At 46.9% G+C, this 16,631-nt stretch overlaps 1 protein-coding gene across 6 annotated transcripts in view; it reads right to left on the bottom strand.

Annotated features, from left to right (window-relative positions):
* The window catches only part of Pxn (paxillin), a 47,040-nt gene extending 31,683 nt beyond the window's left edge, over positions 1-15,357 (bottom strand). For all 6 annotated transcript variants that reach the window (XM_026403379.2, XM_026403378.2, XM_026403377.2 and 3 more), the window contains exon 1: positions 15,200-15,357. In XM_026403379.2, coding sequence (XP_026259164.1) covers positions 15,200-15,212 — 13 coding nt within the window. In that variant the 5' untranslated portion in view covers positions 15,213-15,357. The remainder of the gene's footprint in view (positions 1-15,199) is intronic.
* Between the last annotated feature and the right edge of the window lie 1,274 nt (positions 15,358-16,631).

Raw genomic sequence — 16,631 nt, forward strand, 5'->3', positions numbered from 1 at the left:
TACAACTAAAAAAATATTTAAAAAGTCCTTTTTACAAAGGAATAAAAAAATGCAAGACAGTAAATTTGAGGATAAATATAAAAGGTTAAAATAGAAAGTGAGATTTGTAATACATGTAGAAGTAAAACTCATGACAACAACAATACAAAAGAGGAAGAAAAAATGGAAATTTACTATTATGACGTTCTTATATGTGAAATGGTATAATACGATTTGAAGGGAGGCTGTGATAAATTAAACCTACAAACTAAGAGCAACCACTAAAATAATTAAATAAATGAAGTAAATAGCTAAATAAGCCAAGAGAGTAGGTAAAATGGAATCCTGAAAAATACCCAATGAATCCAAAAGAAGCCAGGAAAGAAGGAAAAACTACAGATGGCACAAACGGAAAACAAATGGCAAGATGGTAGACTAGCTGGGCATGGTGGCACTCGCCTTGGGAGGCTGAGGCTGGAGGATCACAAGTTCAAAGCCAGCCTCAACAACTTTGTGAAACCTTGTCTCAAAATAAAAAATAAAAAGGGCTGAGGATGTAGCTCAGTGGGAGAGCACCCCTGGGTTCAATCGCAAGTACTACAAAAAAAAAAAAAAAAAAAACTTGTTAAATGTCAAAGTGACCTCTTGAGGAAGATGAAGGGCAGCTGCTGCAGAGCTCCAGGCTAGCCTCACCTGTTCCTGATTCTCAACTGGTTTGCTCTCATCCAGAAACAAGCTGGTCAGGAAGCCATGTCACAGCCAAGGCTTTGGAAAGCACCATGGAATCACAGGTAGCAAGTCACAGAACAGGAATTACTCCGCCAGCTTTAAGGCAAGAGCCCTAGAGAATGTGCGAGCTGATTTGACCAGAAGTGCAAAGGAAAAAGAACTTCCAAGTGAGAATCACTTGAGTGAGAGTCACCAGAAGAAAACTGTGGTAATGGTTCTAAGACACGGGATTGTTTCCAGATGAGGATTGCAAGCAACTCACTGACATGCGATTCCTCCCAAGATTGTTGAACAGATTATGCCCATCTGGGTTGATCCAGGAGTCCAGGCTGAAGTCACCACTGCAGATGCACCAATCAACTACTTTATCAAATTGAATATCAGGAAGGGAGGAAGAAGAGATGAAGAGAAGGAAGGGAAAGGAAAGTTAAATTTAAGTGTTTTTGTTAATAATAGACCAGTTAAACTTCCAGAGAGGAATGTTATCAGACGTAAAGAAGGCCGTTTCATATGGTGCGTGCCTGTAATCCTAGCAAGAAGAGCACAAATCCAAGGCCAGTCTCAGCAATTTAGTGAGGCCCTATTCAAATTAGCAAGACCCTGTTTCAAAATAAAATATTTTTTAAAAATGGCTGGGGATAGGCTCAATGCACCCTGGGTTCAACCCAGTATCAAAAAAAAAAAAAAAAAAGGATTTGAGATGAAGCTCAATGATGGAGCACTTGCCTAGCACGCACAAGGCCCTAGGTTCAATCCCCAGGACTAAAAGAAAAAAGAGAAAGAGAATTTTCTACACAATGAACATGTATAACATAACATTAATAATCAATTTTTTAAAAAAGATACTAAAAGGAATGTCAATGTAATTAGTTCTTCAAAAGACACATATTTATAACAATGTAAAAAAAGAAATTTAAAAATAATGGGGAGTTTTTCTCCAAACGCCAAATGTAGGCTGGGGAAATAGCTCCATTGGTAGAGTGCTTGCCTTGCATGCATAAGGCCCTGGGTTCAATCCTCAGCACCACAAACAAAGGCCAAACATTCTCTCTGATGAGTGGATGCTGATCCACAATGTGGGGCAGGGGACTGTGAGTGATTGGGCAAAGAGAAGGGAGGAGAGGGGCAGGGACATGGGGGCAGGAAAGATGGTGGAATGAGATGGACATCATTACCCTAGGTACATGTATGAGGCACATACAGTGCAATGCTACATCATGCTACATAGTGTACAGCCAGAGAAATAAAAGTGGTGCTGCTTATGTACAATGAATCAAAATGCATTCTGCTGACATATATACCTAATTAGGATAAATAAATAAATTTTTTAAATGTGGGGAGTGGGCTGGGGTTATGGCTCAGCAGTAGAGCACTCACTCAGCACATGCGAGGCCATGTAAAATAAATAAATAAAGGTATTGTGTCCAACTACAACTAAAAAATAATTATTAAAAAAATAGTGGGGAGTTTTTTATTGTTTTTGAAAATTTCAATTTTCAAAACTGATTTTTTAATTTTCAAAAAAAATTGAAAATTGGCATTCAAATAAGTATGTGTATATAAATATTTATTGAAGCATTTTTCACAATAGCTAAGAGGTAGAACACAATCCAAATGTCCATCAACAGATGAATGAATAAACAAATTGTGACATAAATATACAATGGAATATTATTCAGCCATAAAAATGAATGAAGTATTGATGCACCCTACCACTTGGATAACCTCAAAAACATGCTCAGGGCTGGGGTTGTGGCTTAGTGATTAGGCACTTGCCTAGCATGTGTGAGGCAATATGTTCAATCCCCAGCACCACATAAAAATAAATAAATAAAGGTATTAAAAAAAAATTTGAGTGAAAGAAACCAGACTCAAGAGGACACTTATTGTAGGATTACATTTCTATGAAATGTCCAAAACAGGCAAATCTATACTGACAGAAAGTAGAGTAATGGCTGGCAAGAGCTGAGGGAGATGGAAGGAAAAGGACTACTTAATGGGTATAGGGTCTCCTCTGAGGGTGATAAAAATGCTCTGGAATCAGACAGAGGTAGCTGCAAAAAGTGTGAATATATTAATGCCACTGAATTATAAACTTCAAAATGGTTGATTTTACACTATGTATATTTTGCCTTGGTTAAAGAAATAACAAAACAATAACAATGAAGGGTTTGCACTTGATATGCATGCCAATATATTTAAAAATATATAGAAAATGGTTGGGAAAGATACACATCAAACAAACTACTAACAATAGCTACCCCCCATGTGGGAAGAAGAAAGATTTCACTTCTGTACTTTTCTTTCCCAGCAACTTATATCTTTTTAACCTAAATGACATGAGAGCAGTACAGTGGTTCGTGCCCATGATCCCAGCAACTCTGGAGGCTGAGGCAGGAGGATTCCAAATTCTAAGTCATCCTCAGCCACTCTGCGAAACCCTGTACCAAATTTAAAAAATTAAAGGGCTGGGAATGTGGCCCAGTGGTTAAATCCCTTTGGGTTCAACCCCCAGTACCAAAAAAAAAAAAAAAAAAGACATGAGAAAGGTAATGGGGGTACTGAGATGCTGAGTTCTAGAGAGGACCCCAAACACTCCAGAAAAGGAAGAAAGCCCAGGCCTGATCTGCAACCAAGTATCCCAACCAAGTACTTTCTCCCTGAGCCCAAAATATATCCATCTGTAAAACCAAGAGGTTGAACTTGACAAGTGCTTTTCAAAATTCTTACATTTTTATTTAAAGCCACGAAAAGCCCTTTTGCAACTGTAGTCTTAGATGGAAACCCAAAATGAAAACAGACCAAAAAAGAAGTGAGCAGAGCTCTGACAGAGAAGGTGATGGCCAGAGACCCCTAGTCACAGGAACGAATGGCGCCCTAGGCTCCTCCCAGTTCTGAAGGTACAGAGGGGTCATGTTGACTGATCCAACCAACAGAAAGTTCAAAGAAAAGTCTCACAGTCAGTCAAAACAGAGAGGGGAGGAAGGACAGAGCCAGGACAATGTCCAAAGGAGCTGTCAACAGTGTCTTCAATATCCAGCCACCAGCAAACCACGCGTCCCCTAGAGGGTACATGGACAGTGACACCCTGGCCCCATGCTTTCTTTGGCCGAGGTCAGGCAGAGAGCAGCTGTCTCCTGGTCAGTGTTCCTGCTGCTCCAGGGGCACAAACAGGATGTTTGGAAACAGATGACCACAAGTGACCACAGGCAGCCATGACAACAACCTCCAGGTGACGCTCCGCTTTTTCTCTGACTTGTTTCTGGCTTGTTTCCGGCTTGACTGTCTCGGCAAACCAAGCAAAATGACTACACGTGCTGACTTCCAAGAGAGGGAAGGGGCGGGAATTCTTGAAAAGTTCAGGGGAAGAGGCCGTCTGAGGTGGTGAGGCAGAGAGAAGAGAAGGCTACAGCTATCCAACAGCTACCTCCCCACAAAGACACAGCTGATTCCGAGGGTGGAGAAACCACAGATCTCCTCCTGGGGACAGAGGACTCTCCAAGTCAGGCAGAGTGAGACCAAGCAGGCTCAGGAGGGCAGCCAGGGTGGGTCTCTGAGGAACAAATACAGTGTTCCAGGCTTCATGGCTGCTCCTTCACACCCACCCCACTGTCCCAAAGTGCATGAGAGATGAAAAATCACCGCAGCTGGCCAGTGGAGCCAGGAATCCACAGGGGACACGAAGTGAGGAAACCAAGTGCAGGCCACTGGACACTCCCATTCCCACCTAAGGAAGAGGAATGCTCCTGGAAACGGAGACAGGAAAAGGCTGGCCAGCACTCTCGGAGCCAAGCCAAATTCTCAGAGAACCCAGGGAGACCCACCTGCTCTAAAGGGCATAGAGTCTCCAGGCCAGCTTCTATCTAATGGCTGTGCTTGCTCACTAGACACCTGCCACAGTTCACAGAAAACCAACTCCATTTTTCTATAACACTAGGAGCCTCAGTGGCCAGCTCACCCTGAGAGGCTTTACAGACGTCACAGGATGTCCTAAGAGTGCTAGGAGAAGCCCAGGGCTGATATGAAAAAAGATTCCCAAGCAGCTCACTGTGATAGCTCTCAAGTATTAGCATTAGAGGAGCAATCAGTATCAACCAAGCCGCTGAACAACCTCCTCCCCCTACCACTTCCTCCTCAAAGCCACCAAAGAGGCTCAGGGGAAATGAAATGTCACAAAACCCAAACCTAACCTAATACCACCAGCACCCGGGTTAGACCATTTCACCTTCAGATCAGAGCCCCAAACATTCTCTAACCCACAGGGCCACAAAGTGTCCTATTTACATTGTTTCAGAAAATAACCAAAGTCAAATTCCTGCCCTAAGCAGTGGAATGGCCAAGCATACACATATATGCATTAAAGGACCACCCCCAAGGCTACAAAAAAACAGGGCCAGCAGACATATGAAGTGGAAGTTTGAATAATGGGGGTGACACTGAAAGCTGAACCCACAGAGTAGTGAGTGTCTAGATGATTCCAAAAACAAATGCTAATCATTACCATGTAAGGAGCACTTTGAAATGCACCCGTTTCATAGATGAGGGGACCAAGGTTCAGAGTGTAAAGTGACCTGCTGAGGTCACACAGAGAGCAAGTGGCAGCATCCATACTGACGAAGGTATGGCTGATAGCAGAGCCTGGGTTGTGCCTGTGGCATCAGGCTGCCTCCCCACTGGGCATTAGGAGGATTTTCCCCTCAGATTCTCCAGAGGAGGAAGCGGTTTGCTGGAAATTTGGAATTACAATGGGTGTCCTCACTTCATACCCATTTAATCATCAACCACCATCAAATATTTATCAAGCAACCACAGAGAGAGCAGAGCAGTACTTGGTGGTTAGGAATAGTTGAAAAGAGGTTAAGATTCCTGTCCTCAAGGTGCTTACAGGGCAGAGGGGACACAAAGGAAGCCCACTTCACAGAGGTCTGTCAAGCTATATCTACACGAGAGGATCAACCCATTGGCTGGTCTCACTCAGGAAAGAAAAGCCTTCGGAAAAAAGGTGGTTTCAAGGGTGGGGCTGAGGCTCAGTGGTAGAGCGCTTGCCTAGCATGTGCTGGGTTCAATTCTCAGCACATCGAAAAATAAATAAATAAAATAAAGTCATTATGTCTAACTACAGCTAAAAATATTTTTTAATAAAAAGGTGGTTTCAGGGCTAGGGGTAAAGCTCAGTTGGTAGAGTGTTTGTCTTAGAAACATAAGGCCCGGGGTTCAATCCCCAGCACCAAAAAAAAAAAAAAAAGGTAGTTTCACCAAGTTTTTAAGGAAAGATGACATGAGGAGACAGAAGTGGGGAAGGATTCTAGTTTCTGCCCCTTGGACAAATATCCAGCACTCAAGCTCTATGCTTGGTATGGCCAGAAGTCAAATCTGAGTGAAGAGAATACAGTTCAAGAAACCCCCAGATTTGGTAGCTGTGTTTATTTTAAATTTGGGGGGGGGGGAGAAGAACCCTCCCAAAGCAGGACCAGGTAGGCATTGGGTCCAGAAAGAGACAAACAGGAGGGCTGGGGCTAAGGAGGGTCAACCAGTGGTATAATAGGGGTGTGCGTCCAGTGTAGCCAAGCCAGATTTTTCAAAAGAAATGACATATATTTTGAGATGTGATCTCCTATTGCTCTAAATATTGGCAACTGATTAGGAATATTTTAAATACCATGAAGGCCAAACACAGGTCTTCGGATCAAATCCAACCTGAGTTTCCTATCTCTGTCACAGGGTTTCCAGTATGAAAAAAACAAAAAGAAACTGGGTCTAGTGCCAATGACCTAGGTTCAAGTTCTTGCATCATTATCTGTGTTGATAATGATGGGTGTGTCCCCTTCCCCTAACTCTTCTGAGCTTCAGTTTAGCTTCCCCATTTGTAAAAACTGCCACCTACCATAAAGGGTTATGATTAAGTAACATGAAAGTGTTCCCTCAACCTTAAAGGGACGCATACATGTCACCATTTAATACAGGCCAGGAGGAGAGAGGGGGCCATGATGGCGATATCAGACAATAGATGAGGCCTCCAAGAGAGTAGAAAGGAAATGAGTTGGGTCCATGCTGACGAGCAGAACGGAAGAATCTAGACAATAGAAGCCACGTCAGGGGTGGAAATAGAAATTTGGGAGTTGGCAGTACACAAGTTATAAAAGAGGTCATGCAAGTAGATAATTGGACTTAGATACCTAGAGAAAAACAGGAGTCCAGAGAAATCAGAATCACCCACACAAAGATATCAGGGAAGCATCAATTAAAAAAAAAATGTGGAAAGGAAAAAAAATCAGAAAAGAAAGTAGGAAAAGAAGGCAGAAAAGTTCTGTGGAGAAAGTTAAAGGGAGGGGAAAATATGGCCACTAAAGAGTGAGATGTGTATCAGAAAGTGTGGAAGAATAGGCCAGGCTGTGTTGAAAATAGAAAAAGTAGTGAAGTAAAGAAGTGAGGAAGGAAGAAAGATAAAAAGAAACCAGAAGAACAAGGGGGTCCAGGCAGGACCTTCAGATAGAAACCAGGAGGTCACATAGGCCACAGACAGCTTCGCTGATGGCAGATGCGTGGGGGAGAGAAGGGAATGTGGCGGTGGGGTAAAAAGTGAGTGAGCAAAGAGACCGTCAACCTGAGGGCCCCACTAGTGTGTGTGAAGCACCTCCGTGCTCCTCACTCCCTCGGCCTCCCAGCGTCCCAGAAGGCAGCAGGCACTGGGCCCATTTTACAGCCTACTTCCAATATGGTTTAGGTTTTGTTGGAAGAGGCCGAAGTCTCCATGGCACATTCAAAAGACACACAGGGGCTGGGGATTGAAGCTTGGTTCGAGAGCGCATGCCTTACATGTGCAAGGCCTTGGGTTCCATCCCCAGCAAAACACACACACACACACACTTGAGCTGCACTAGGAAGGACTCCCCGGAGGCTTCTGCCCACCTTGCTCAGCTCACCCAGCAACCTACAATTCAAAACAGCTGGAAATGTGTACCCTGCGCTCCCCAACAAGAAAACAGAACAGAACATGGCTGTTTCTGCCAAGCGAGTTCTGAATAAGCTGCATTCCATTTCATTAAAACAATTACCTGAGCCCCAGCCAAGAATTACATAAAGCTTCCTCCCAGTACCTCCCCTCCCCCCATAAAACACACATCATGCTGCTCTTCACATAGGCTGAGTAAGGCCCTGATACACGCTCCCAGACCCCATGATTCCCCCCAGGTGTCCAGCCTCTGTCTGCATCCTTCCAGGCTGACAAATGTGAGGCTCACAGAAGACCTTCCCATGAAGCACTCCCCTCCCAAGGGCCTGCTGGCAGCCCAAAATGTTTCTAGTAAGCATCAGGCCCTCAGTTCTGCCTTTGAGCCTTGGGGGCCACTGGTGCCAGACTCCAACTATTTCCCTAAAACAGATGGGAGGCTCAAGTGGCCAGTTTTGAGTCAACTCAAACTAGAAAAGAGGGATGTAGGGAGTGGAGATTCCAGGAGAGCTAGCCTGAAGGCTAGAGAACTGGATGGGCCAGATCTGAGCTACAAGCAAGAGTGGAGCTGCCCACAGGCTAGTGGTGTTCCTCCTCTGACACAGATAAGAGATTCATGATGTGAAGCAAAAGGCATCTTCTCTCCTCCCCCAGGGCTCCAGCTGCCCAAAGGCTGTTTGTGCATTTGTAAAGGCTTCCGGTGCATCCCACCAGCCCAAACAATACCTTCCAACTCCAACCCAAAATCAGCATCTCTCTTGCCCTGACCCTGGTCTGATTAATGTCACTATACTCAAAGTAACTACTGAACTAACTCCACACCAAAGGAAATGTACTGTCTCTCTGGTCCTATCATTTCTTCTGCATAGGTCACAGCACTGTGCACCCACCTCTCCAGCTGACAGTCAGTAGTCACTGTCACTTGAGGCCTCTCTGGCCCCTGTTTCAGTTCACTGTTCTGTTGACCACCTGTGCAGTAACAGGAAGCTAAGAGTCACTCCGGCCAACCACAAGTGAACACAGGCCAGCCCTCTGGGCCCAGCAACGCAGAGCCCACCATGGAAAAGCAGGATTTATTACTTTTTTCAATGACTTTTTATCAGGAAAATGTCTAAACATACAGAGAAGTTGAAAACTATTACAAAGAACACCCTTGTACTTTCTGCTTCGATTCCACTATTAACACTTTGCCATCTTGTGTAAATCTCTCTATACACACACACAACTCATCCTCCATATTCACAGGTTCCACATCTGGAGACTCAACCAATATAGCACTAAAAATACTCAGGGGTGGGGGCGACTGCATCTGAACTGAACACATACATTTTTCCCCTTGTCATTATTCCCTAAACAATACAGTATAACAACTAATGACATAGCATTTACATTTATATCTAGAGATGACTCAAAGTGGACAGGCACCATGGCACATATCTCTAATCCAAAGCAACTCTGGAGACTGAGGCAGGAGAAACACAAGTTCTAGGCCAACCTCAGCAATGAAAAGAACTGGGGTTCAATCCCCACTTCCAAAAAAAGAGAAAGGAAGTATATAGAGGATGTGTGTAGGTAATATGTAAATACTATGACATTTTATATAAGAGACTTGAGCATCCAAGGATTTTGGTATATGAGGGGGGTCCTGGAACTGATCCCCTGCAGATACCAAGGGATGCCTGTATGTATGTGTTTGCATATGTGAACATGTATTTTTTTTTTACTACATTACTTAAAACTACATTGCAGACAACTTGACATTTCACTCTTAAATACTTTAGCACGTACCTAACAATATTCTCCCATAAAACCACAATACCACAATCACACAAGAAATAAGCATTAAAAGACCATCTTTAAGGGAAGACTTGGCCACTGAGGCTCTGCTAGGCCTGGCCAACCACACATTCTGCCTGCCATTGGCCCAGCGTCCAAGGCCTCCCTGGAGAGGGCAGCTCTGAGCCCCACTGGTTGGGCAATCAGTTAGTTAGCTGGAAGATTTACCAGGATAAGAATGCACACTGAGGCCAGATGTGAGACAGTGACTGGAGGCTTCAGGAGGAGACAAACCTGACCTCCCATTTTAGTAAGTTGCTTTTTCAACATTCCTGAGAAAACTCAATTTCCTAATTCTTCTCCTCCCTCCTTCCCTCCTACAAGACATCCTCCATTCTCCTTCCTGACATGTTCAACATCTTCCTCTGCTGGAAACAGGATGATGGCTCCCAGCGGTAGTGAATGTATGTACATCTGAACAAAGGCAAAGAGAGTATCTGTGTGGGAGAGGGCAGGGGGACAAGAAGACTTCTGATTCCCAACCAGAAGTGGTGGGCGAGGGGTCTAAGAAGAGTGACCCAGCCTCTCCCAGTAGCTGTGCTTTAAGCCCATAGCTGTGTCTCAAGGGTGAGAGGTGCCTGGACAGGTGGCCTGTGAAGGCAGAATGGGGTCCTACCCTAATCAGGAGACTACCACCAGCACCCTCTGTCCCATCCTGAGCATGGTGTCCCCAAGAAAGAACAAAGGAGAGGGAGGATACCACAGATAACAGGAAGACAGAAGTGGGGAGACTGAACAGAGAATGAGGAGTATGAGAAACAGAAACGATTTTTGGTGTCCCAGAAATGGAAAGCAATCAAATCAATAGGACAAAGATTAAATATGGTAGCATGAACAGAATTGTAAAGAATAGTTGGTTATAAGTTTGATTCTGCAGACAAGCTGAATTCAAATCCTAGCCCTGCCTCTCACTAGAACTTGGGCAGGTGGGCTTCCCTCCAAGCTCCTTAGTTTCCTCCTCTGTAAAATGAGTATTACTGTCACTACTAATACTAAAATTAACAGAACCTGCCCCATACAACTGACATGATTCAATGTGACAGTGCATGTGAGGTCCCCAGCACAGTGCCTACACATAATAAGTACTAAATAAAATTTTTGGAAGCACACTTTCTCTCTTTCTAACCCCCTCTCCCTCTTCCTCCCCCTTTCCCCCCTCCCTCTCTCTCTGCTTCCTGGTTGTCATGAGCTGAGAAGCTTCCATCTGCCATGCCCTTGTACCATGATATTCTGCCTCACCTCAAGTCCAGAGCAATGGAAAGTGCCAATCACAGACAGAGACCTCTGAAACAGTGAAACAAACCTTTCTTCCTCTAAACAAATTTATAGAAAAGAGTTCTTCTGTAAACACTGTAAAAAAAGAAAAGTATAAAGCTGGGCATAGTAGTACACACCTATAATCCCAACTGCTCAGAAGCCTGAAGCAGGAAGATGGCAAGTTCAAAGCCAGCCTGGGCAACTTAGACACTATCTCAAAATAAAAAGGGTTGGAGATGTAGCTCAGCAGTAGAGCACCCCTGGGTTCAATCCCGAGGACCAGGAAGGAAAGGAAAGCAAAAAAAAAGAAAGAAATGGAAAGGATGGGTCAGGCACAGGGTATACACCTATAATCCCAACACTCAGGAAGCTGAGGCCAGAAAATTACTGGAGTCCAGGAGTTCAAGACCATCAAAATAGCAAGACTCCATCTCAAAAAAGAAAAGTATTCTATAGATATTTATTTTATTAATGAAAGCACTAAGATTAGGACAACCCAGGGAAAGGCTAGTATGAAGCTGGGAAGATGTCTTTCAACATCTCTGGCCTAGGAACATGGTAAAGACCAGAGAGAAGATTCAAAGGCCAAAAACTATGTGCTTTGAATAAATGGGGGAGAGAGGTATCCAGAGCCTCAGCTGTAACTCTGGCCCTCCATGAGGCCCTCTGGTCAAGGATCCACCTAACCTGTCTAATTCATGGCCATCACTAGGGAACAGGAAAAGGAATACTGAGATATTCCCTCAGAAGACCTTGACCCCATACTAATGGAGCTGAGGCCCCCTAGGGCACTAACCTCTCCACTCCATATCTGAAAGGGCACCTGCTTAAGAATCAAACACACCAGGGTTTGAATCCCAGCTTGGTCTCTCACTAGCATCCAGCTGAGGAAGCACCTACCAGGAGGGTACCATCATTCCACAAGCAAATGCTGCCTCTGCCATAGGCCAAGCAGCTGGGTGCCCTGACCCTGGCCTAACACACAGAGGCACCACAGACGGGCAAGCCCAAAGTACAGATTTTCCATGGAAACAGGGAGGTTCCAAAGCCCGGAATGCCCTAGGCAACTCCCCTGCCCCCCTAGCACTGCCCCCAAGGACAATGAGGCACTGTTTTCCAAAGGGTCAAGACTGCTGAGAAGCTGAGAGAAGACAAGTCCAGATTCCAGCAGCAACGGGGCACTGCCAACAGCTGGCTGTCTGCCCCCCCCCCCACCCAGTGAATGGGAAGGCAAAACTACCAAGTCCTGAACTGGACCCACCCTTTGCCATACATGCCATTTCCTAGGGATGCCCACAGGGCAGAAATTTTCAAGATAACTATTGAGTAGTCAGCAGGCCTTGTGGCTCATCCCCTGGCTGGTCACTGGCACCTACTGCCTTATGATTAAGATTACCAGATCTGGAACTGGATCAGCCTGGATTCAAACCCCTGCTCCACCACTGAACTTCCCTGAGCTCAGGTTTCTGCATTTGGAAAGCAGAGATAAAGCACCTCCCTCTTGCACAGTTGTAACAGACCTTGAAATGTTCTAAGTATGTTGCCTTTCTCCCATAGAGCACACATGATCATGGTTAGGCCACAGCCGGGGTCACACACTGTCCCCCCTCTCTCCGTACATTAGGAATGAGAACAAGGTGGGAGAGAGGAGTTGGGGCAGAAAACATAATCAGAGCACATAGCAGTGTTGTGGGAACTCTGTCCAGGAAACTTCGGCCAGACCCGAACAGAGTGAACTCCCAGCCAAACCAGCATCTAAACAGTAATGAGAAAAGCCACCAAGCAGCCACCCAGCAACCCGAAGTGGAGAGAACACACAGAGAAGGGCAGGACATGCTGTGTTTATGTTTTTCTGCCCAAAGAGCTATAAATTTGTAACTTATTAAACAGCACATGGTGATTCTGTCACCAGTCACTATGGGGAGGGGAAGAGTTCTCCATTTTTTTTTTTAAGACCAGAAAACAGAGTCACAAAGGGGGCTGTGCTCCCGGTAACCCTGCCACAGGACAGACCAATGTAAACTCTCACCTGTGTAAGGACCAAGAGATTCACAGCTGAGAGCACTCTCAGAAGCAAAATAAAAACAAGAGGCCTGGCCTTTGTGTCTACCCTAACTAAAGAAAACAGCTGACAGGCAGTGTCCCGAGCAACCATCCAGACAGCTGACGGGGCCTAGGCTCAGAGGCAAATTCCTCTCCCCTCCTGCACACCCCATTCCTCCCACCCCAGGCTCCAGTCAGCCAGGCGTGGCTGGCCCCCTGGGAACACAGGCCAAGGAAGTCTGACAGCCCAGATCCAAGCAACTGGAGAGTCTGGTGGACAGGGGGAAGGGGGAGCATCGAAGAAATCACAGGTGGCAGCCGTTGCCCACTGCAACCCCTCTTCAAGGGCCTGCTTGCCCCCGCCCCAAGAAGAAATGTTTCTTGGTACACAAGAGCTGTAGATCAAGGAGCTAAGGAAGGGACTTCCACTCCTGTTTTTGCCATTTCATGACTGTGTAACCTGAGGTGGGAGAATCAGCCTTTGTCCCAATTTTTTCTATTTGTAAAGACAGGTAGTCATGATGGTAATGGCCTCAGAAAGATCTCCCAAAAAGATTGTGAGGATGGGACAAATCCAGGTATAGAGAAGTACTCCATAAATAGCAAGTTTCAATTCCTACAATCCTCTATGCCAGTACACTCTCTTTCTTTCAGAAACTAACTCAGTTTCCTGGCCCTAAATGGAAGACCGTCAGAAGACAGGAATTCCGGACTTTGCGAACTCTACAAAGACTTTCTCAGTCCTTCAAACAGCCAGGGGACTGTCCAGAAGCAACAGAACCCCACCAGCATGTTAGAAACTGTAACTCTGCTCCCTAGTTCCCACTGGGAAAGCAATAAGACTTTCAAATCCTGATTCAAAGCACATCCCCAGCCTCCATTCAGCTTAGTTATTTTTATGTGAACAAAAATACCTGCCTGGAATCCATGCCAACCTTGAGTACATTGGAAAAATGGGTGCCAAGCCTGACCCAAAAGCAGAACTATGCTTGGCAACCACTGCACTCTGCAAAACAGGCAGGACCCTACACCTCCCTCAGCTCCAGGACCTCTCAGGGGATCCCTGACCCCGCAAGGAAGCTACAGGGAAACAGTCGAGTCCAATGCATACAAATAGCAAGTCTTAACTTAGTGCCCTGTGCTGCATGGGAAAGCCCCATCAGTCCTGTCTGATGAATCTGCTCCTCAGAGCTTGGGACAGAAGAGGCATCAGTGGTCACACAAGCCACCCACAGTCCAGAGAGGGAAGACAAGGGTCCTACAGAGAAGAAACCTTCCCCCTTGCCTCACCTCTGCATCTCCGAAGGGAGAGACAGACATTGAATCTTCCTGTCTGGGATTCATGCCGCTCAAGGCTTTCCTAGAACCCTGGCACCAACTCCCTTGGGTTTACAGTTGGCTTCCAGGAGATACTTTCTTTCCCCTGTCCTAATCAAGACTGGGCTGAAAAGAGCAACCTCAGATCTCCAATAACATGAAAACAGTAAAACTCTGTTCTGGGCGTCCTGTCCTCCTTACCTGCATAGCTCCAGCAGCACCTGATGCTAGGAGTGGGGGACCCTGCCAGCCGGGACACGTTCGAGATGGTATACCTTGCGACTCACTTCCCACCTCATTCCTCTGGCTTTTCACCTGGGCCTGGGGAGGGGTCATGACTCCCCATCTTGCCCTCTAAGGTGGGGCGGTCTGTGATTGGACAGCTGGTCCCTACAGGGAAATGGACCACACTACTGGATCCATGAAACCTTGTGACCAGACTGAGGTGGGGGCTTAGTGGTTAGGAGAGTAGACTGGGAAACTTGTCATTGCATTGGGGGTGTGGTCATGGATTGCTCATCTCTAGTTGATGAATCCGACTTGTACGATGAAACTGGTGGGCTCGGAGGGACTATGCCTGAAGCTGGGGACGGCCCTGGAAGGAGTGAAAGGGGATCCCAGAAATGCGAGACCAGCCCATGACATTGGGCAGCTGCCCCTAGGGATGGGCAGAGGATACCTGCGGTGGGGGTGGGGAGCAGTCTGCGTAGTGAGGGTCCCGCACCTGAGAAGGCAGCCTGGCCCAGGGAGCGGGTCCCCTGCCTGAGGAGGACCGAGTGGGTCCCCGCGGGGTGAGCTGGTACCTGGGTCGGATCTGGGACATGGGACGGGTCGCCGAGGTTGGGGGTCCGGAGATGGGCCGTCCCCAGGTGAAGGGCGACTGCTGAGAGGACCCCGGTGGGATTGGCCTGGCCCAGGACTCAGGCCCAGCTCGGGATCCGACCTCTCGGAACCCCGACCAGCAGGGACTGGAGCCCGGTGTGGGCCGCCGGGGGGTGGGATTCCGCGGCCCCTGCCGATCGCTCGCGCCCGCCGGGCCCGGGCCGCGCGCCCTTCGCTGCTTCTTCCCGCGGCCTCCCGCTCACTCACCGAGGTCGTCCATGGCGGGGCTGCCAGGGCCGGGAGCCGGCTCCGCGTCGCGCTCTCTGCCCGTCCCGGGGCTGCTCCTCTCCGCCCGGCAACTTTTCCGCCGCCAGCGTTGGCCCGGAACGGAACGCGCCGCCGCCGCCGCGCGCGTCCGCGCCCGCCGCGTGCCCCGCCTCCAGTCGTGCCCGCGGGCATGTTGGCCACGCCCCGAGCGCACGCTAGCCACGCCCCCACCGCCGGCCCTAAAGCGCACACCCAGCGAGAGCGGGGGCTGATGCTGTGCGTGACAGCGGCGCCCCCTGGTGGCCGTTCTGACCGACCCGAGACTCCCCGGCAATCCCAGCCTTGGGGCCCAGATCCATTTTTTTTTTTTAATATTTATTTTTTTAGTTGTAGTTGGACACAATACCTTTATTTTATTTTTATGTGGTGCTGAGGATTGAACCCAGGGCTTTTCACGTGCTAGGCGAGTGCTCTACCGCTGAGCCACAACCTCAGCCCCCAGATCCATTTATTTTTGAGGTTATGTATCCCTTAGTCTTCAGAGACTTTGTCAAAGTTCTGCATGGGCTAGGAGGAACCCCACGTTAGACAGTAAAGGGAAAACTTCAAGAAAGTCACACCCACTGCCCAACATAGTTTCTTGAGGGACTCTACTCCCATCACTCAGAAACTAGGTGATAATAACAGTTGGAATCTATTGAGTGTGTGAATAGACAGATATCATAGAGCTACTATCTAAATGAATTATGAGATCAGTTTTAGTATTATTCTATTTCGAGTCCTTTCCTGCACTTCGGAATGGGTGATGGCAATTTGTCAATTTTTACATAAAAAATGCTCTGCAACCAGACATGTGCAGTGATGCATACCTGCAATCCCAGCAATTCAGGAGGCTGAGGCAGGAGGATCACAATTTGGAGAACAGTTTCAGCAACCTAGCAGGAGGACCCTATCAAAAATTTTTAAAAATAAAAAGGGCTGAGGATGTAGTGCCTCTGAGTTCAATCCCCAATACCAAAAAAAAGCCTCTAAGCAGTGTCCAACTCTCCTTGTCCTTCAATAACCCAGCTGCCAGGTCCTTCTCTGTCAGGTCAGGTACCCCAGGAAGCACCTTAACTTTTTAGGGGTGACACTTATGAAAGAGGAAGGGAAAAATAGAAAAAAATAGGATTGGGCAAGGAGAGGCTTTATCTGACAAAGATTGGGCAGCCCAACAAGAGCTGCAGAACAAAAAATGAGGAGAATCCGTTTGTCAGAAGTGTCCAGGTTCCAATACTCCCACCATGAAGATGCCCAGAAAGAGTGGGGCCTTGCCTTGAAAGCACCGGACCTGTAAACCGTCACTCCTGAAGCTGGAGGATAAGGAGTTTTAGGTTTTGTTTTTTCTGTTCAGTGCTCAGGATTGAACCTAGGGCCTTGTGCATACTATGTA

The sequence above is a fragment of the Urocitellus parryii genome, chromosome 3 (genome assembly GCF_045843805.1).
Source record: "Urocitellus parryii isolate mUroPar1 chromosome 3, mUroPar1.hap1, whole genome shotgun sequence".
In the NCBI taxonomy this organism is placed as follows: Eukaryota; Metazoa; Chordata; class Mammalia; order Rodentia; family Sciuridae; genus Urocitellus; species Urocitellus parryii.